We start from the raw sequence: 20,663 nt of genomic DNA, 5'->3' as shown, positions 1-20,663 counted from the left end.
GTTGGAGACTGGGCTCTTCCCACTCCCACGGGGGACGTGCTCTCCGTTCCTGCAATCTGGGCTCAGTGGGAGAAGCACTCGGTGTCCACAAACACTGCCTTGAATGCAAGCGCTTGGCGAAGGCTGTGGGAGGCAAGGGAGAAGAGACACACAATTGTACAAAGCCCACGCGCTCACTTCTCAGCCCTTTGCTCAGTTTCTGCTAGGTCTGTCCTGATTTCCCACCTGTTGGCACCCCACCTCTCTATTCCTGATTTAACACCTCCCTCTTTTGTATGTTGTCTATTTACCCCTCTCCCCCAAAATGAACATTTTCTTCCTGCTTCCCCCCCAGTTTCACCTGAACCTCCTCTCGGGGCACTCAGAAAAGAACACCTTCCTGGGCTAAAACTGTTCCGATCCCACGGATACTCCCATCACCCCATTTTGCTGCACCATTTTTAGCTACTCTGGGGAAGAATTTTATGCAGTATCAATCACAAACACTAGCTCTTGGGGTGAGGTCTGGCAGTGATAAGGCCACTGAAAACTTCTGTTAACTATACGGAAGTTGGTGCAGAGCACTCACTGCTCCTGGATACGAAAGAGGCTTGCCCTTTGCATATTTTTCTTGCTTTTAGCAGTTATGCTTCTGTCCAAAGGGAGCCTGGGACATGGTAGCTCCTCCTCTATGCGGGACTCTCCTCCTCTCTCCCTCCCTTCTCCTGGAAAGTTGCTGCAGTGCTGAACTTTTGCCAGGAACCGGACCTGCTGCAGAAGCGGCAGCTTCCCAGAGGGTGGAGAGAAGAGGCAGACTGAGTAATGCTTTCTCGAAGCTCCACTTGACAGCAGCCACTCAGACGATCACTTCTCCCTCTTCGTTCCCTTCCCTGCCTATAGCAGGGCTCTAACAATAAATTCCTGGTACAGGTAGAAATGCCAGGTCCTACCTCCACACCCCTGCAGTGACAGGCAGAGGACACTGCCAAGGGTTAATGCGAGAGGGGCTGCTCCTTCCTTTTCCATTTGGAAAAATGGTAAAATCCCCCTTTTCCCCATCCTCCCCCAAAGGACGCAGAGAAACTTTGCTTAAGTTCCCCTTAGGCTGCAGCTGCCTCTGCTGTCCCTGACACAGCAATCCTAGGCCCTTTATTTCACCTCATGCAGACAGATTCCTTGAAAAGTCCAAGAAAAAAATGTCTCGGCTGCCTTTCTGCCCTCTCCTCTCCCCCTAAATTGCAGCTCCACCGGGGTGAATTCCCAACAGGAGGCGCTGGCAGGGTGCACAGAGCTCCAAACGCTGCGGTCTGCCCCCAGGGAATTGCAAATCCCAAATTAACCCTTCCCTTGGGCCTTTTCCTTCCTCACTGTGCACAGCACTTCTCAGTCCAGCGCAGGCTGCTCCGAAGCGTGGCAAGCCTCCTGAAGGAATGATTTAGGTCAGATTATATGGATAGTAACTCTGCCCCTCAAGGCAAGCCCTAGATGCAGCTGAACAGCCTTGCCCAGCCTAAATGAAATCTGCAATGCGTTCTTTTTTCCGAGCACAGCAGTAGCAAGCCCTGGGGAGCACTGAACTCAGTAGGTCGCCTCCTGTCTCACTCTGGCTGCACTTCTGGAAGAAATAACTCCTCCTTTCCTCCCCCTCACTCATCCCACACACATCCCCAAGGTGCACCTTCACCTCTCTGACCATGCTGAGCCTACAAAGGCGTTTGCTTTCTAATGGCCGCAGGAGCAGCTGGACCAGGGCTGCGAGCTGGCAGAATGGCTTCTCTTTTCTGCAGACTCACAGCAGCAGCCAATTTTCTCAACATCTGATCTCCAGGCTTACTGGTCTTAAACTCAAGCCTCAGATGCTCCCAGATTTAAAGATTGTGTTAGTTACAGGAACAACCCAGCTTGTGCCACTTCTTTCCTCAGCTTACTGGAAATGCTGCCATGCTCACAAGTCATTTTAACAAATAAAACAGAGGACGTAGCCCAGCCTTACAGAGAGTTACGCGTCCTTAACTTTGATCTAACAGAAGCAGACATCGTGGATACTGTGACCGTTTCCTCTTTGCTCTCTTCACACACACACTCAAAAGATTAAAAAACAAGTTGCTTGTACCCACTATTGAAGTTAAAAAAGAAGAATTAATGAAAAACTGCTTTCCATCTTGAATATGCAACGGGTATTAAAAACAACTATGTATCTTTTCCTGAAATCATAAAAAAGCTTGGAACCTTTTTCCCAGTACTTCAAAGCAGAAGTACATCTTAGAGCTTGTACAAATTTCTTTAGTGAAATTTTTAAAAGCGTGTTCCTCCTGATGACAAACCATTATCTTAATGGATCAAGAAGTGCTACTTTAATGCTTTATTTTTATTACCATTGCCACACATTGTGGAGGCCCACAAGCACACTAGATATTGTACATATATAAATTCGGACAGAGTGCCTGCTATTGAGCACTTGCAATGTAATTAGGAAAGCACGATCTGGAAAGGAAAAATGGTAGCTGGAAAGCTGAGGCATGGAAGATGAATTCTAAGCTGTTGCCTTCCAGAAGGAAGGAGCTGTAAATATTTCAGGAGTACCACCTGATTTCTTGATGACTACACAAAGAACTTCTTTAAATCTGGGTACAACCAGTTCTATCATATCTTGTAGCCCATGAACGTAAAGGAAACATTTCCCAACAACACAGTAAAAGCAGATACACAAGGGATTATTCCTCTAAATAGTGACAGCATATAAACTACTCATACCACTTGTGAGGTGCCACTGAAAGCTGCCAGCCTCTGTAGCGTCACAGAATGTGGTGCAGTAATGCAGAGGTTAACTGTTACCATCCCATCTTGTGTTTAACATAGGAGGCTTGACTAGTTCCTGCTGGTGCTGAAAAGAAAAGAAAAATGTATCTTTGGGCAGATGAAATAAGCTCATCTCCCTGTTCAGGACTGACTCATCAGAGCTGGATAACTAATATCTGATTGTACATCTACAGCACCTCAGCTTCTGGAGGCTGCTTAGAAAATGTGCTGAAGGAGAACATCCTCCAGCCACCATGGCAGCGCCTGTTTATCAGCCAGGCTCTGAGACGTGCCAGCTGGCTCTCAATTTCCTACTACAGCATGGCAACAGGCAATTTTTAATTGAAAGCTCCTCTCCCCAGCTAAACAAGTCCAGCATTCACAGCCTCAGAGCCTCTGCTAACCTGGGAATGTGGAAATCAGTTTTACTCTTCTGCTGGCATCCCCTGCTATAAATGACTGATGCTGGGCTAAGAAAGGTACTAAATGTTGTATATGGGATTCAGTTCTGAAACAACCACAGTCTCATAAAAATTTTAGATGCTCAGCACCGCTTAGGCTCAACAACAATGTTCTTGATTCTGATTTAGTAAATGTGCCAATCCTAGAAATTTTAGAAGTTATTCGGTCCTTTTGCCCAGAGGTCAGAGAATACCTTTACCAATTGAGAATTTCCAAGAATTACAGCTCAAAATACAGAACTGCCTGGGTTTATACTGCATGACCTGGTAGAGGTAGAGCAACTCAAGAGCAAGGGCTTGGTTTGACAGCTTAGTGAATTATAGACTTGACGAGATTGTAGGAAAGGGCTCTCTTCTGGTCATTTCTTGTTCGAGGTTCATTTCATCATTTTGATACCCATCTACCAGAAAAAAAAAGTGCTCTTCAAGAGCATAAAACCATTACACTGATGTGCTGTAGGTCAGAAAACTCAAACCAGCACTCAGCTTTCCCAAAGGTCACCCCATCTGGAACCAGGCAGGAACCAGGAGGCAGTGAGAATCCACCCATAAAACTCTTCACTGCAAGCAGCTTTTACACCGCTCCCCAGCTATATTGTTCTGAAAGGCAGAGTGCTGTGCTGAAAGGTGAAACGTGACCTTTCGTGTTTGCTTTCAGTATTTGAAATACGCTTGTTTAGCTTCACAAACATCCTCTTATAGATTCTACCAACAGAAGTAGATAAATGCGAGATAAAAGGATCTATCTGGCTACCTCATCTTTCCTAATACCCCGTCTACTCAATAGCTATTCTCTACAACATCAAGTGCTTTACGCTACCTCATAACAAACGGCCAAGTTACTCTCCTTGAAAAGCAAAGTTAATACAATTTCTAGTCAGTTCTGATGGCTGTGTTTGTGAATCAGCAGACCCTTGAAGATTTATCTCCTATCTTACTCTGGAGACCTAGAAACCGCGCTCATTTGAGCTGCTGCAGGAATTTCTCTGACTTGCAGAGCACCAGCTAGGTATAGGCAAATAATCTCCCACACTGCAGCCCATGCAAGTGCACCCCTTCTGCTGTCAGAGAGGAAGCGGAATCACTTAGAAGGTAACACAACCATCTGCTCAACAGCAACAACGACCCTGGAGATTTTGGAGTAATTAAAACAAACGACTGAGTAGCTTTTGGCAATGCCAAATAAGCAGGCTAGTTAGTTACAATGCTAGGCACTTCTGAAGTTATTTCAGGAATATTTCGCTTACACAAAAGCCAAACTCATGCTCCAAGTTTTTAGTAACCTGAGGGCTTTTAAAGGGTCTAATACCACCAGTCACCTGAAGGACTTAGAGGATAATATCAGGATAACAGAAATTTGAAGGAGTGTGACAGATCCTGATCTAAGGAAGGTGATGATCGTGGAACACCCAAAGGCAGCAGGCACTGCTTAGTCCCTGCGCAGGGCTCCCTGAAGCACACCCGCATCATGCTCTCGTTACTAACTGTGATCTGCCTGTGATTCATGAAGCTTCAGTGTTCCAGTTTAGCAGTTTCTTTTGCTTTTAAGCAATTTTTTCTCCCCCACATTCAAAAAGAGTTAACAGTTTTTTTAATGGTAGTTGCTATTTCTCTGAAAAATTTGCACAAATAAGAAAAAACAGTAACTTCTCATCTGCCCTTAAGCAGTATAATCAAGAACACACTAATACATGCTACGAGAGCCTTACAGGCACTGTCAACCAGGCTGTTTAATTTACAAATAGTCCTGCATTAGAGTGGTGCAAAGCCAATTTCCCTCTAGGAGTAGTGCCAGAGATTAAACCTCTGCAGACCTCTGCAAATGCTTCAGTGAGGTTATATTAGCATAAAACTGGAGCACTGGGATGCATTCCCTATTCCATCGCACCCAGGCGTACGTCCTTGACTATCACCCTTGATTATCAAATACAATACCAAGAATCTGATTCATGCAAGAAGATCTGATGTAGGAAATTGGGTGCACGGGCTGCAGAAGTTCAATAATTTTTATTCATATGCTGCAGAGCTGAGCAACTTCAGCTCGCTGCTATGAAGCTTAACCATTCACTACACTGCAGTACAGTCAGACAGTTTTACTGCTCGCTTTCCATCTGTGTTTTATGGTCAGCTGTCCGTGCCAGACTACTAAATAATGGGATGCTTATATCTTGCTAAAAAATGCTTGCACTTCTGTGCATGGGAAGATTATATATATTAAAGGTAGAGGTGGCTTTATTTACACTCCACAAATTTTATTGCTACTTATGCAGTAAGAAGAATCTCATAAAATTTCAAAAAATAATTGAGTTACAGCAGATGAATTCCTCAACTCTTCTAGATTCTGCAACCAAAGGAAGCACCCATCCTGGTAGTGGAGAACTCAGACCATGCTTAAGTTCCTGCAGACCACAGATATAAGATCTCTCTGCCTTTCAATTATGCCTGCAGATCACAAATAAATACTGGTTTTGACTCCCATTTTATCTTTATTGTCACGCATGATGGCAAGTTTTTGGAAGGAAACAGAGCCTCTGCCTGAGTTATGAGCCTTTCATATGCTCTTAACTGTATGCAGCCTCTTCCTTGCACTTATCACTAACAGTAACACTACATACACATAATTATCATCACTGCGCATTTAAAAGCGCAGTAGTGAGAGCTGGTCTCCCAGAACAACTCTCTGGTGCACACCAACACTTAGGGTTCACTTTGTCTTTGCCCCTTAACACAACTCGTACTGATGAGAATGTCTCAGATCTGAGTTCATTGCTTGACACGCGAGTACATACTGCGGGCAGAAAACACTATCGTATAACAGCACAGGGAGGTGTCAACAACTATTCTTGGATTTTAGGGCATCACAAAACACTTCTCAGGTGACAGCTTCGTGTAAGATCATCCACAAGGAGACAAAATGTTTTAAAAGCTGAGGCTCAGATCCTCAGCTAGCCTAAACTGGCAGGGCTTCAGTGAAGCCTACGGGCAAGTGCCAACTTAGGCAAACTCCTACCATGTGCCTCAGTCTAACTCCTTTCTTCTCTTGTTGGCAGAAGACCCGTTCATGAGATTTTGCAGAGGAATAAATCTCTTTCAGAACGGGCTGAGTGGGCTTGTTCAAGACATGCACGTTGCTCTGCAGCTGGCAAGGTAGCTTCAGATTATTTGCCCAAGAACCTTTTTATCTTTAATTGCTGGAATCTGACAAACGTAGATCACCTATTTAATTGATTCTGGGAATTAAGATCTAACCACAAGAAGTAATCTGCCATCACATTTTGTGGCCTAGTTTGGAGTCTTGATCCAAAGAGTAAACAAAGCTAATGAATCCTCTAATTAAGCATTCATTGAAGGAGCTCAGATGGCTGGTTGTTTCCTCTAGCTCTTGTAATCAAGTGGCAGAACAAACTCAAAGTGAGCAAATTAACGTTACTGTGTGCAGCAAAACAGAATTGGTGGAAGCGATAATAAAATAATGAAAGCTGCTCAGGCACTTACTATATATGGCACAAACAAAGCAAATAGCAGTTCAAAAGAAATAAATTAAATACTTATTAGCATTTTTTGTGTCTTTCAGATACTGTATTTCAGTCCTTGCAGACAAAACTCCCTATGAGCTTTGACAACTCATATTAGTGTTGTCTCATATTAAAAGGGCTGTTCGGAATACAGGAAGCAGACTTCCTAAAATGGGAGATTCATTCCAATTCAACAAAGAAAAATGCAGCAGCATAAGGAGAATCAAAGTAGAACAAAGCATTTTTGTTTGTACATTTAAATCCTTCAGAGATCTTGATATAATTTCAAGTGCATATATAAGATCCGGATTCTGAACACCAGGAAAAGGGAAAGAAACTGGACCCCTTACTCCTGCTTTTAGCCTCTCACAATCTTCCCCTGTATTAGTGCCCTACAACAGAGATTTTGAAGCCTCTTCAGCATATGAGCAAAGCTTCAAAACAACCCAAAGATGTAAAAATACATACAGTATTATCCAGCATACATGAGAATAAAGCCAAAGAAATTTCTTTAGCCCCCTTGTCTCTTCCCAGAAGTTTTAAAGAGAGAAGTAGCTATTAAAAACGGAAACATTGTAGGGAAACTGAAACACTTAACCTGACTTTTCTCAGCACTGAAGCTCTCAGGGGCTTCAATGAGAATTCTCTTATTCCGTTTTTACAACACACCTCTCTGTGGTAAGATCAGTAAAAGGACCTATAGGGACCACTCAGCAGAATGCATGCTTTACTGCATTCCCATAGCAGTAAAGTACTGGCACTCAACATCGACTGCTACAGTGGACCTGTTCCAGCTCTTCCTTTTCTCCTTCAGGACTGCTCTGATCAATCTTATCACTAAAAAAAATCATTCAGTAATACATGGTGTCACTGAATGCAAATATGTTGATTTTTGAATTTCCAGTAAATTCATCAACAATTACAGAACACTAGAAAGTAACTTTCTTAATCACACTTAATTATGTGTAATATATCTCACCTGCCTGCTTTGCAAGTATAGGTAGCACGCACAGATCAACTCTCACCAGATTGTTTTACATTGTATTTTATTTACACCACAGTTAGGAAATTTTCAGAAGTGGGAGCACCTGATTCCCCAGTCTATCAGAGTTGTGCCTTTCTTGAGTAGAAAAATCTACAAGGATAAACAATGCTTTTGCTCTTCTGACTCAGGAATGCTCAATTTCTGTGTAAATCCACACTGAGCAGACACAGCTTATTTTATGCTTTTGAAATAAGACCAGGTGCAGATGATACATGCTTCATTCTGCCATGCACCCCAACCCCAAACATACCTGTTAGACTTTCTGCTGGGGAAACCAATTTTTGATGCAAATAAGCAAAAGGCAAACCCCACTACATTCCAATGCATGAATCTTTTCCAGCTCAGGGAAGTTCTTCACTGGCTCTTGTTTTGCATTCAAGTTACTTCTCAGTACACGTAAGGCCCTAGCACAGGAAAGTCTTTGGCCCTAGACCTAAATTTCTCCTAGGTGCACATTAACTAAGTAGTATGAGGCAGAGGGAAATTTGCAAACAGTAATGTCAGAGATGTTTGCTTTTGCTTCTGCAGCACTATTATGTGACTGCACAGCTGCCACTTTTCATGTCATTAATGTAATTTCAGTATCATTCATGATAATTTACATTATTTAGGTCAGTCAACCTAGTGGAGGTTTTCAAGGGATGAACCTGGCCTTACAATTCTTCCGCCTAAAGTCCGTGTTACATGAAATCATGAGACTCGCACCTAATTAAAACAGCAAGGCAGCAGCTGTAGGTAGCTTTAGCAGATGGAAAGGGAAGTAATGCTAAGCAGCTGGGTGACTCAGCTCATCTCCAGTGACCACCTGCCTGCTTTTTTTCCGATGCAATCTTAAACACAGACAAGGCAAACAGCACAGACCATTTCATTCTAATTGGAAGCCAGTCTTTATCCTGTTCTTCTATTCACTACTACTTTAGAGATTTGTCTAACAATAATATCAAGGGGCTAGTGTGCTCTGCATTATGACAAAAAGCAACAAAAGGGAGACAAAGAGAATGGGAAAACCAGCATTAGCATTACTCCGTACCTGGAAATGTGAACTTCCAAGATAGGATGCCTCGAGCAGTGGTTTCCCTTTCATTACAGTAAGAAAGCTTCATCCTTACCTCTGACTAACACTGAAATTCAACATTGCAGGGCTGTCTGCAGACATGCTTTCCCATCTTCCTGGCACACGCTACTGGAGGAGAAGGAGGGGTTTTGCACTCATTTGCTCTCTCTAAAATGATATGAGAAAGAAATATGAGAAAGAATATTAACAGACTACAATTACAAACCTTATTTTCCTGGGACACAAAGTAGAGGTTATTTTACAAGTTGAGGTATATTAATTTATTAATACATGGCATAATAATTGATACTATTAATTATTAAATCTTATGCTCAAAATTGAATACAGTGGAGATTAACAAATCCATTGGCATGAAACAAGGTATGCCAGTATCCATTTGTTGAATGTCCCATAACAACTTGTATTTAGAAGCTCAATGAATCTCTGACCAAGCCTACTGGTAAATCTTCCCATCTGCTACGACGTCTACACTGCTCATTTACTTCCCTGGGTGCACTGCAAGATACAAAAGCTACCTTTTTTTTGGCAAAAGTCAAGAATAGCTACTCAGTTAAATCTAAAATTTATTAGCACGTAAAATCATGCCTGTGCTGTTACTGTATTCTGCATATATAATACACGAATAACAAGCATGAACGTAACCGCTACTGAATTTTTTTGAATAAAACTTGAAGCCTCACTTGCAATGCTTATGAGTTGAGAGCATTTCCATCGATCTTCATGTGGACACTTCATATTTGCAAAATAAAATCTCATCAGATTTACTGTGAGGTAGTGATGCATATGTCTTTATTTGTTCTTTGCATAGTTAATTCTCTCCAGCATGAGCTCAGATGAAAAGATCTTATACCTTTCTATCTTTGATAGAAACTGCCCTTCACAGCTTAATATTCTTTATATTCAAGTACACTATGACCTGTGGAAATGACAACACACAACAGGTAAAGTTCTGCCTGAGAGCACTAGACTATAGAAGGAAACATGATGAAATCCACCCTGTCTTACTTTTATTAGATGATTCATATTAAGCAAGCATATCTTTGTGCCCCAAATACTTGGGTACTACTGTAATTAGTGACAGCCAGACAGCTTCATTTACATATATTATTATCAACACCTTTTGGAGCATCCCAGAAAATGTTTGGGCAATGTATCCCTACCTTACTTTTAGATGAATTCTACTGCATAATAACGCTTGGTTTTACTCAATCAGTGGCTAATAATCTGTATCAGAGGTAGCTGCAAGGCAGCTGTCCAGTTTTAGTCTCCATTGTAGTCAGGTTATGAAAGATTAAGTATTCAATCCCAGTTGTCCACACCTCAAACTTGCCTCCATACCATTTCAAAGAACATAGAAAGCAAAGTTAGATGGCTAGACAATATTTTTTTTCCTGCTCCAAGAGCAAACTACACCGCATAGTAGTTTCTTAATTCATGTAATTACTTGGTTATCAAGAACCATTTGTGAGGAGATACCTAGTGAGCACAGCAGGAGCTTGAAGAGCACACACACCTTGTGACAACTGCAAACGAGATGGGGAAAAAAACCACGCTGTTTAGACATGTATTCTAAGCTTTCTGAGGTACAGGTGAGTGTTGCAAACGCCCCAGCCCCACTGATAACCCGAGCCTTCCCCAGGCCCTGGCTATGACAGGGGTTTCCGACAGCCTCCATACCACCTCCCTCAGGGAGGCTTTGGGCGGGAGGGGGCCACCAGGCACAAAATGGCGCCGCGCAGCACCCTAGGGCTAATCCTGAAGGAGTCGTGAGGCAACACAGACCCGAGAGCACCCTGCCTCCCACAGACCCACCCGAGAAGGGACAAACGAGCAGCGGGAAGCCCCGACCGCAGCCCCCTCGCCTCCAACCCCCCGCAGAGCCGCCCGAACCAAGCGGGGCCGTCCTTCAGCGCCGCGTCCCTCCCCGTCCCCGCCTGGCGGCTGGGGCCGCCCGCCCTCCCCGACGATAAATAGGGGCCGTCGGGCGGCGCCGAGCCGCAGAGCAGTCGCTGGCCTCCCGTAACCATGAGCTCGTACGGCTACGATCCGTTCTTTCCCTCCTACAAGCGCCGCTATGCCGACAGCTCGCGGCTCCACGTCTCCACGATGCGGAGCAGCAGCGGCGGCTACAGCTCCGGGCGCTCGGCGTACTCCAGCCTGTCGGCGCCCGTCTCCTCCGTGTCGGTTCGCCGCAGCTACGCCGCCTCCAGCGCCTCGGGCTCCCTCCTGCACTCCGTGGACAGCCTCGACCTGAGCCAGGTGGCGGCCATCAGCAACGACCTCAAGTCCATCCGCAGCCAGGAGCGGGCGCAGCTGCAGGACCTCAACGACCGCTTCGCCTGCTTCATCGAGCGGGTGCACGAGTTGGAGCAGCAGAACAAGGTGCTGGAGGCTGAGCTGCTGGTGCTGAGGCAGAAGCACGCTGAGCCATCCCGCTTCCGAGCCCTGTACGAGCAGGAGATCCGTGAGCTGCGCCTGGCTGCTGAGGAGGCGACAAGCGAGAAGCAGGCGCTGCAGGGCGAGCGGGAGAGCCTGGAGGAGACGCTGCGGGGGCTGCAGGCCCGCTACGAGGAAGAGGTGCTGAGCCGGGAGGATGCTGAGGCCAGGCTGCTGGAGGTCCGCAAGGGCGCCGATGAGGCGGCGTTGGCTCGGGCCGAGCTGGAGAAGCGTGTGGACAGCCTCCTGGATGAGCTGGCCTTCCTCAAGAAGGTCCACGAGGAAGAGCTGGCCGAGCTGCAGGCTCAGATCCAGTATGCTCACCTCTCCGTCGAGATGGACGTGTCGGCCAAGCCTGACCTCTCAGCTGCGCTGCGGGACATCCGTGCCCAGTACGAGAAGCTGGCGGCCCGCAACATGCAGAACGCCGAGGAGTGGTTCCGCAGCCGCTTCACCGTCCTCAGCGAGAGCGCTGCCAAGAACACCGACGCTGTCCGTGCCGCCAAGGATGAGGTGTCTGAGAGCCGCCGTCTCCTGAAGGCCAAGACGCTGGAGATTGAGGCTACCCGTGGCATGAACGAAGCGCTGGAGAAGCAGCTGCAGGAGCTGGAGGAAAAGCAGAGCGCTGACATCTCGGCGCTGCAGGTGAGCGCAGGCTGCCTTTCAGCCCACAGCACCGCTTGGTGCATAACGCGGGGGTGGTCTTGGGTGTACTGTGGTAAGCTCCTGTCAATAAGGTAAATGAATGCTCCAAAAAGCATAAGGGGAAACAGCCTAGATTATAAAATGAAGTATATTTAACCCTTGTGAATGCTTTAGTCTTTAAATAGCGGGAAATGGGTGCTTAGGTTTGTAGTAGGGTGTAGAGGGCGGGGTGGGGAAGCCCTGCTGGGGAGCGGTGTGAGGGGGCTGTCGGTCTGCTGCAGCAAGGTTAAGCTGCAAGGGCTGCAGGAATCCCTTGGCAGGTGGCGTTGCTAGACAGGGGAAAACCGAGGCTTGTGCACTGTCAATGTTCTTGCTTCCAACAGGATACAATCAACAAATTAGAGAATGAGTTGCGAACCACGAAGAGTGAAATGGCTCGCTACTTAAAGGAATACCAAGACCTGCTCAATGTGAAAATGGCCCTGGACATTGAGATTGCAGCATACAGGTATGACAGGGAGGATGTGTAAATCAATCTTGGATCTGATTCCCCCTTTTTTTATAAGAGAACTCTTTTTGTTCCTCCAGCTGAAAGTGTCAGAGATAGCAGAGTTTAATCAGGTTTTCTTAATTGTCTTGTGGTTGAAAGAAGCAGTGCTTTTAAGGTAAAGCTTGCTCTCAGCAAAATCTGCACTGTGTAGCAAATAGGAGTATCATAGTATGTGTGTACATGCATACAGAATTATTAACTCAGGTATATTATCTATTCTCCATCTTTACATGTAAAAAAAATAAATGCTGTACTCATACAGCAAAGAGATCCCTAAGCCTAAAACCTGTTTTTATATCAGTAAAACTCCTTAAAACAGGTAGCTGCGTTTTCAGAACTAGAAATCCCGTACATGTTTTCAACAATGGGATATCTCTCTAATTGCTTAGCAGGAGATTACTTGTGAGTTCTTTCACAGAATTGCTTTCAAATAACTGTTTAATGTTTTAACCCAGATACTGGTAGAAATTATAAATGCTGAAACAGTTTCTGTGAATGCCGCAGAGGGAAACATTGAAAGTGGCTAGCTGTTAGACGAGGTTTATAGCTGTAACATGGAGTTGTTGCATCTGCATTGTTCTCTGGAACTTCACAGGCTACCAAAATACATCTGTATCTTTTACCTGCTGTAGAAACCTAGTCCTGGGGGGTCTTTTCTTCATTACTTCAAACAAGTACTAATTCCACAGTAATACACATTTCAAACTTAACTTCTTCTAAGAAGATAAGAATACTATTGCCACACAATTATTCATTATGGGCTAGTATTTGCACTCCAGGTAGTATGCAGTCCCTAGAGCTTGTGCTGCTCAAAGCGTAATAATGGTTCTCTTGTCCATAGCTGAGTTTGCTGAATACCACTGCAGCAGAGCTAAGATGCTTGCTTTTTTTTTTTTTTTTTTCCTGCTAGAAAACTGCTGGAAGGTGAAGAGACCCGACTCAGCTTCACTAGTGTTGGAAGCATCACCAGTGGCTACACCCAGGCTGCCCCGACTTTTGGCAGGTCTGCATACAGTGGTCTCCAGTCCAGTTCCTACTTGATGACAACCCGTTCCTTCCCCACCTACTACTCTAGTCATGTCCAGGAAGAACAGATTGAAATAGAGGAAACAATTGAGGCTGCTAAAGCAGGAGAAGCCAAGGCAGCCCCAGCAGAGGAAGGTGAGGAAGAAGAGAAAGAAGAAGGTGAGGAGGAAGAAGCAGGAGGTGAAGAGGCTGAAGAAGAGGAGGAAGGTACTTAGTTACTTTCAAACCCCTCTCTTCCACGTTTCACCCTGCTCATATGGATAAAACCTAGAAATCCTAGGAACTAGATTTAATTAATAGACTTTTCTCACTGACTATTAACAAGCATGTGAGATCAAGCATGTAGCATTTGAGCAAGTACACCTGAATTTAGAATAGAAGGTAAGGTAAATGTTTAGTGCCAGGGAGATTATAGGACTGGTTCTAGCCCCTGGAAACTGCTGTCTGTTTCTCATTCTTACAAAATTTAATGCAATACTTTAAAAGCAGGTAATGCTGGCAGCAAGCAATATGTGGCTATTTCAAACATCCTTGAGTGGATAACAGGAACATCCTGAACTAAATACTAATTCCCAGAGTAGGCTAGGATAATGGGAACATCACCTGATGTCTGGATTTAACCGTGTCTTGAGAGCAGCTCCTGTTGCCTGAGGTCTAGGTAGCTTACTCGCTTCCTTCAACCGAAGTATACGCCACTTCCTGTCCCCCAGTTTACTTACCAAACTCACTTTTTAAAAATGTAAGAGCAGCATTTTAGCTCTGAAGGCTGTAACCTAAACACATCTGAAATGTATTGGTTACCATTGGACCAATTGACGAGTTTAAGGTGATTAATTACAATTTTATTAACGTGATCAGATCATAACAAAACTACAGCTGAGAGCCAGTTGGAGGATAATAGCAAGATTCCTTCTTGAACTCAAATCTTTGTATAAGGTTTAAAGCAGCGAGTCTACAGTTAATTACTGTTTTTCAAGACTGGTTTCTAAAAGACCTGTAAAAAGTTTCACTCCCTCTGAAATTTAGGGTAAACGGGCTGTATAATTTTGTCAGTCCTAGATATGTTGCTGCTACCATGCAGAAATCAGTTGCTAGCCCCATGATGTTTAGGTTGGCTGTCATCCAAATGGATGGAGATGGAGGTGCAGGTATGCTGGCTTCTGTGGAATTGGGATTAGGAACTAGTCTGAAGCAGTGTAGGAGATGAGAAATGTTTCTTCTCGCTTTTCAAAGGTGCGAAGGAAGAATCTGAAGAAGCCAAAGAGGGTGATGAAGAAGGGGAAGAAACAGCAGCTGAAGAAGGAGAGGAGTCTCAAGAAACTGCTGAGGAAACTGGTGAGGAAGAAAAGGAAGAGAAAGAAGCAGCAGGAAAGGAAGAGAGTGAAGTGAAGAAGAAAGCTTAATTTTTAAGGCAGTCCAGCTTTCTCATCAAGTTAAACTATGATTGACTGAGCTAAAATTGCAGTCTCACATATTTAATTCAGTGACCACTGAGGTTTAAAGTTAATGATCTATGATGTTTCTCTATGCGGAGTATCAGTATGCTTGCAGAGCACCCACTGGCTTGCTCCCTGAGTGCTGCATGGTCTACACGTATGAATTCAGGGGTTATGTCCTATTTGGGTGATTCAGAATCTTAAAATTCTAAAAGGAAAAAATAAGTCATGGAATGAAAGTTATCTTTAACTTGCATTTAAAATAATTATGGAAACCTTGGGTGGGCAAAATGGAGGCTTCAATAAGTATGTGCAATAAAGCTAGTCAATAAAGTTACAGAAATGCTTACACAGATTCCTTGTAGTATGTGTCTTTTGTCATTGATGCACTTAAAAATGATAGATAAAGTGGGGTATTACACTCATCTTTCAAGCCTGTTGAATGATTCTGTCCCAAGCTGATATATTGGAGCACTGATATGTGGATAAAGCAATAAGGGCGTTTCTTTGTTGTGCTGTGGATGTACGTTCACAGGAAACTTTAATTGTAAAAATATGCTGCAATCTGAATGGGCTGTTAGCTTTGGTTTTGCTAGTCTTGTATAAACAAACTCTCTTGCCTTATGGAAAAAATCCAATGAATAGAGAAACTGATATTGGCAAAAGAACAATGGATAGGTTCAGCGATGGAAAGGGAAAATGACTGCTGACAAGGTTTGGAACAAGGTCTGTCTTAACACCTTATCATAGTTCTCTCCTTTTTAAGGAAGGACGGGGTGTGTGCAGCGTTCTCTGACAACTGAGTGTGAGCTGTCTTCCCACAGACCACCATCTTAAGTCATACCACTATGGACTTGAGGCTCATTCTCTAATGAGAATTTGTCAGGGCCTTTTAGGGTTTTCAATATGAACCAAAGAAAAGTCTCACAAAGTGTGATCAGACACAAAATAGGAACAGCTCACAGCAGCAAAGCCTGACAATTCTGAAAGAAATATCAAGCCTGAGCCTATTTATTTTCAATTAGCTTCAATTAGCTTTCAAAAAGTTGATGCCTATAACTTCACCTTGTGCCAAGGGCAAGTAGCAGACCAGGACTGCAAATTAAACCATTTAAAATATGCTTAAACTTATGGAAAGCCAAAATAGAACAGGCATCGTGGGGCTGCACCCTTCTCAGTCACATTTAGCTAGATGGATTTTTACATGAGATTCTGGGGTACCTTTTAATTTTCTACGCTGACTTCATGACATTGGCTGATTTGCATTGGCTCTCCTCAACGACTATTTTCAGAGAGAAGTATGTTTTTATACAAATTTTAGGGATGTTCCAAAAGCACGTCCCTCTGCTGAAAGAGTTATAAAGAAGGTGGATGAGGTAAGTGCTCAAGGCAATTCTTTCCTTCCATGCTCCCAGGAAATACAGCAGGAAAAAGGAAGTTTATGGCAAAACTGTTCAGGAGACAGAGCTTTGTACTCATATGGGGTAATTCAGTAACTTGTTTTCAGGGAGTCCTGACAGCATTTCTAAATACTGTTTATTTATTTATTTTTATTTTTTCTTCCTATTTTTTGTATTTTTGATGCTTTTGAGAACCAGAAGGTAAGCAAGCAAATTATACCCCTTTTTCTTCAACAATCTCTTTTAAGACTTTCTTCCACACCTCCCCTCTGCTTTCCATAGAGGCTTTTCCACCTCTATAGAAAAGAGTTTTCTGTGTTTATGCAGACTCACCAGGCAGATGTGGGTGTCCCCCCAGCGGGTACTTTCGGTGCCATGGACAAGAGGCTCGGCTGTGCCACTGGCGTCAAGCTTTTCAGAGGGGCTGGCAGGGTGGCAGAGCTGCTCCTCTCGGTACGTGACACCCCCAGCTCTAACGCAGCACGGTTTTGAATGCAGGAGATGGCACCTGGAAAACCGCCAAAGTGCCCTATCAGAAAATGCTTAGCATGGCACTTTAGGAAGAGAGAAGCTGCTTCTGCAGAGCAAAAAGCATGCTATGTGCCAGATCAGAACTCATCACAGCCATTAAAGCCAAACCACTGTTAAAATAGATCGGCATATATTAAAACCACTGCCCCTATCCTCCCATTCTCCAAGCACTGCACCTCCTGACTTTGCAATATCTGATTTTTCTTCCTATCTCATGCCTTCTCCTGCGGATGAACCTTTTCGTCACTTAGTCATTTTCATCCCTTTCACTTCTGGGAAGTGACACAGCTTGTGGCTTTCCAAATCTTGGCAGCCAGGCTGCTAGGGATGCTCTCAAACCAGCGCATTCAGAGGTACACCAGAAAACACAGTCCTCCCTGCAGTGTGTCTCGGCCTGATCCCCGCTCCCTGCGTTATTTTTAACGCGTTGCAGCTAAAGGAGAGATTTCACGACTCTTGCGGGAAATGTGTGAGTCACAGCCGTGGCAGTGAGCTGCAGGGGCCATCCAGCCTGGTTTGGTACCCCCAGTCCTGCCCAGCTCCTGAGGAAAACTGGAGGGAGAGAGGGTGGAAGCATGCGTCTGCGTGCCGAGAGGCTCTCGGGGTTGTGGAGATCCTGCTGGCAACGCTTGCTTTACCTCAGAAAATCCAGGAGCCGGCTTTGACGCAATGCAGTAAAAGCAGGCAGAGGGAGACACGGTAGAAACTTTAACCCAAGTTGCAGCTGCAAGTGAAGCAGCAAGTCTGTCCTTGAGCTTCCTCTGGCCTTCAGGCAGACGGGGTCTGGATCAGGCCGAGATCTTGTCACTGGGGAGACGAATGCAAGGAGGTCCTGAGGGCTTTTCTTCTCCACACACACTCCCCTTCTACCTGGCAAGAGGAAAACTTATACAGGTATAATACCCAGATTCTAAGAATTAACCTTCCGGTAATTGAATAATTGACAGTTCATCATTTTCTACCTTCCTGGCTTAATTGAGGGTGGTTCGGTCCTGAACAGAGAAGGGAAAAGCCCACTAGTGCCTGGTAAAAGCACAGACCCTGACGTGTGGAGAAAATTCTAGTGCCTGACTCAGCACCCTGGCAAACGCAACCTATTTCTGTTTTGTAACACTTCCGATTTTGTTTCTGCCTGGATTTTAGCTCTGGGATGCTGAAAATGCCTTAATCATAGCTCCTCCAACCCGATAAGGCACAAAGTTCCCGTTTTAGAGCCCTCCAGTTCCCAAAGTCACGGGGGGTCTTGATGGCCCCCCGTAACTCAAACACACAGATCTTCACAGATAGCTTCCATTAATTGTTGTTTTTCCTTTTGCAGAGTCTTTTGTACTCATTAATGAACTCCTGTGTCTGAAAATAATTAATCCCTTCAGTGGTTATGCACAGTCTCAAGAAATAATTGGTGCAGAACAGGCAAATAACATACTATTTATGCATCTCTGCCCTGGAATTATGCTATCTCTTGAAACTGTTTGATTGCAGATGTCAGTAGACAAAACCTCTTGGCAAAATTAAATATTAACCAGATCTTATAGTTTTATAAATATTTAGAAATGTGCTAACTGGTTGCTTATTTCTCTTAGGATTTGACGGAAACATTTGCAGTGGGAAATAGACCAAACTAAAAATAATAATAATAATTAAAAAAATTTGTATGTTAAAGCATACAGAGAAAAGAAGTGTAGTTGTGGATAATAACTAAAGGCTGAAATATGCTTTGTGTGGAAAAGGGGAGGAAGAGAGTATTTTGTAATATGCCAATGAGTAGCCCATGAGTTTGCCTTACTTCGATGGCTGTCATTTCTTGCTGTAAAACTCTGGTCTGTTGGCTGCATTTAGCAACACGAACATTAATTTCTAGGTTTTGTCCTTGTACCTGTCTCCTACCAGAACTGAAAAGAAAGCATAACATAAAAAAGAGCAAGCCAGTTTGGGATCCCACCTGCACCTGTGTAAGCACACGTTAACATGTTCTCGAGTTTCTCGCTGATGTCAAAATTTAATTAATTGTACAAGGTGACCCTTCTTTGTCCTGATGCTGAAGATGCCCAACTTTCCATGCTGAGGGGTAGCCCATTGGCTTCACAATTCGTGACATTTTAGCAGATTCTGGCAGCACTGATGGCAGGTGAGTGGGACTGGGCTCGTTAACATTTTATTCATAAAGGTATAGTTATTTTTACATCCGCATATGCACGTAACTTTCACAAATAAGCTTGCTACAGAGAAGCTGCCATTTAATTTGCTTACTCTGCTTTAATTAAACGTCACTCAAGCAGCAATCTGTTGAGCACAGCTTTCCATTATTGATATCAGCAGGAGAAACATTCATTACTTTGCTACACAAAGGCATTCGCATTTATTTGAAAGACTTATCTACTGTGGAGTTTTTACGTTTTCTCCAGTGAAGAACATGAGTAACCCTTCCAATTAAAATCTACTTGATCTTCAATTATTGATAGGGCAAAGAATTGGAAGGCTTATGCAAAGCATGGGTTTTGATCAGACCCTCTATTAGTCAACAGCTTTCAGAACAGTTCATATGCCAAACCCAGGCAGCTGAACAAAAAAAAGATTTGCATTTCTTTGCTATTTATGGCATGTAAAGCAGTAGAAGTGGTCTTTGTTATCCTTTTAAAATGCAATTGAAATAAACACAATCTTAATCCTAGAATAAGACATTATTTCCCTAAACTAGAGTCAGGGCCCTCCTCTTTCTCCGTTTGCGTCAGCTATCTCCATTTAATTTCCATGTACTGGGATTTTAAAGGGCCCTTTTACCTGGCTTTCTTCTTAATGAAGCCAACCTGCAAATGGTGGTAGACATAGGCCAGCATTTAGAAGGGCTTTCTATTGGAAATGATAAAAAAAAATGCTTTAATTTTATTTTATTTCTCAGTCATACCAGTTGTAATCTGAACTCTACTAAGCCTCAGTCCAGGCTCTGGAACGGTTTCCTTTCTACAGTTATTTTAAGATGGACAAATATGTAAAAAAATGAGTCAGGGATATTTTTGATACTCAACCCAATGTCATCTCTGGGACAGTTTCCTTTTTCTAGGAAATTATTTGCCCTCAATTTCTAAATTTTGTGTTTAGAGACAGATTTCACTGTGGATCATTTGAGACAGGGAGGTGATGAGAAGGACGGTCCCACAGAATTAAGGCAGGAAAGGAAAAAGTAAAAGCTGCTACCTACTACCTTTTGAATACATAGTGTTGGGGCTGAGACGACTTAAGTGAGCAAAGACCCATTAAGTCACAAATGAGCGTCACAGAAGATACCATGACCAGTTGTGGTTAACAGATATGCTACTATCACAGGAAAGTCAAGGAATGATCTGGAAATAACCCTATCTTTAAGGTTCTCCTTAAGCATTGAGACCAGTATGCAGAGCCAGCCCAACGCTTTTACAAGTAACACGAGCAGGATTGCTCAGACAAGCAGTGTTAGCAGCACACGGCTTAGAGACCCCTTCCTCTGTTAGCAAGAGGGACTGCAACCCCTCCAAGCACCAGAAGGCCACCCCATAGAATAGATCCCACTTTGCTCTAGAAACCAGGGCATATGGCTCATGTTTGCTTAAACCAGCTGAAGTATTAGCATTACTTAATCATGCTACAGGAAATTTGTTATCTTAATGAGGAAATGCAGAGAAGGAAAAGCTCAAGAGCCTTTTCAACCCCCACCACCCTGCTGGTCAGTACAAATACCTTATTTCAGGGAGGGATTTGAGTTGGAAGAGAATCACCAGACAAGGCATA

General features: G+C 43.9%; 2 protein-coding genes across 2 annotated transcripts in view; one reads left to right on the top strand and one right to left on the bottom strand.

The window, feature by feature from the left end:
* Positions 1 to 10,659, bottom strand: part of DOCK5 (dedicator of cytokinesis 5) — a 121,677-nt gene extending 111,018 nt beyond the window's left edge. Inside the window, exons 1-2 of the mRNA XM_083811587.1 lie at positions 10,351 to 10,659; positions 8,909 to 9,021 (exon numbers count right to left, since the gene is read on the bottom strand). The gene's annotated coding sequence lies outside the window, so the exon portion shown is untranslated. The remainder of the gene's footprint in view (positions 1 to 8,908; positions 9,022 to 10,350) is intronic.
* A 133-nt stretch (positions 10,660 to 10,792) lies between these two features.
* Positions 10,793 to 15,322, top strand: NEFL (neurofilament light chain). The gene is made up of 4 exons (XM_083811673.1): positions 10,793 to 11,955; positions 12,339 to 12,463; positions 13,416 to 13,738; positions 14,765 to 15,322. Exons 1-4 carry the CDS (start codon positions 10,900 to 10,902, stop codon positions 14,932 to 14,934), a joined length of 1,674 nt encoding a protein of 557 aa, XP_083667799.1. The 5' UTR covers positions 10,793 to 10,899; the 3' UTR covers positions 14,935 to 15,322.
* Positions 15,323 to 20,663: the final 5,341 nt, after the last annotated feature.

Source organism: Anser anser (genome assembly GCF_964211835.1).
Source record: "Anser anser genome assembly, chromosome: 26".
NCBI classification, from domain to species: Eukaryota; Metazoa; Chordata; class Aves; order Anseriformes; family Anatidae; genus Anser; species Anser anser.
The sequence above is the reverse complement of the archived record's forward strand: the minus strand, read 5'-3'. Positions and strand labels throughout refer to the sequence as shown.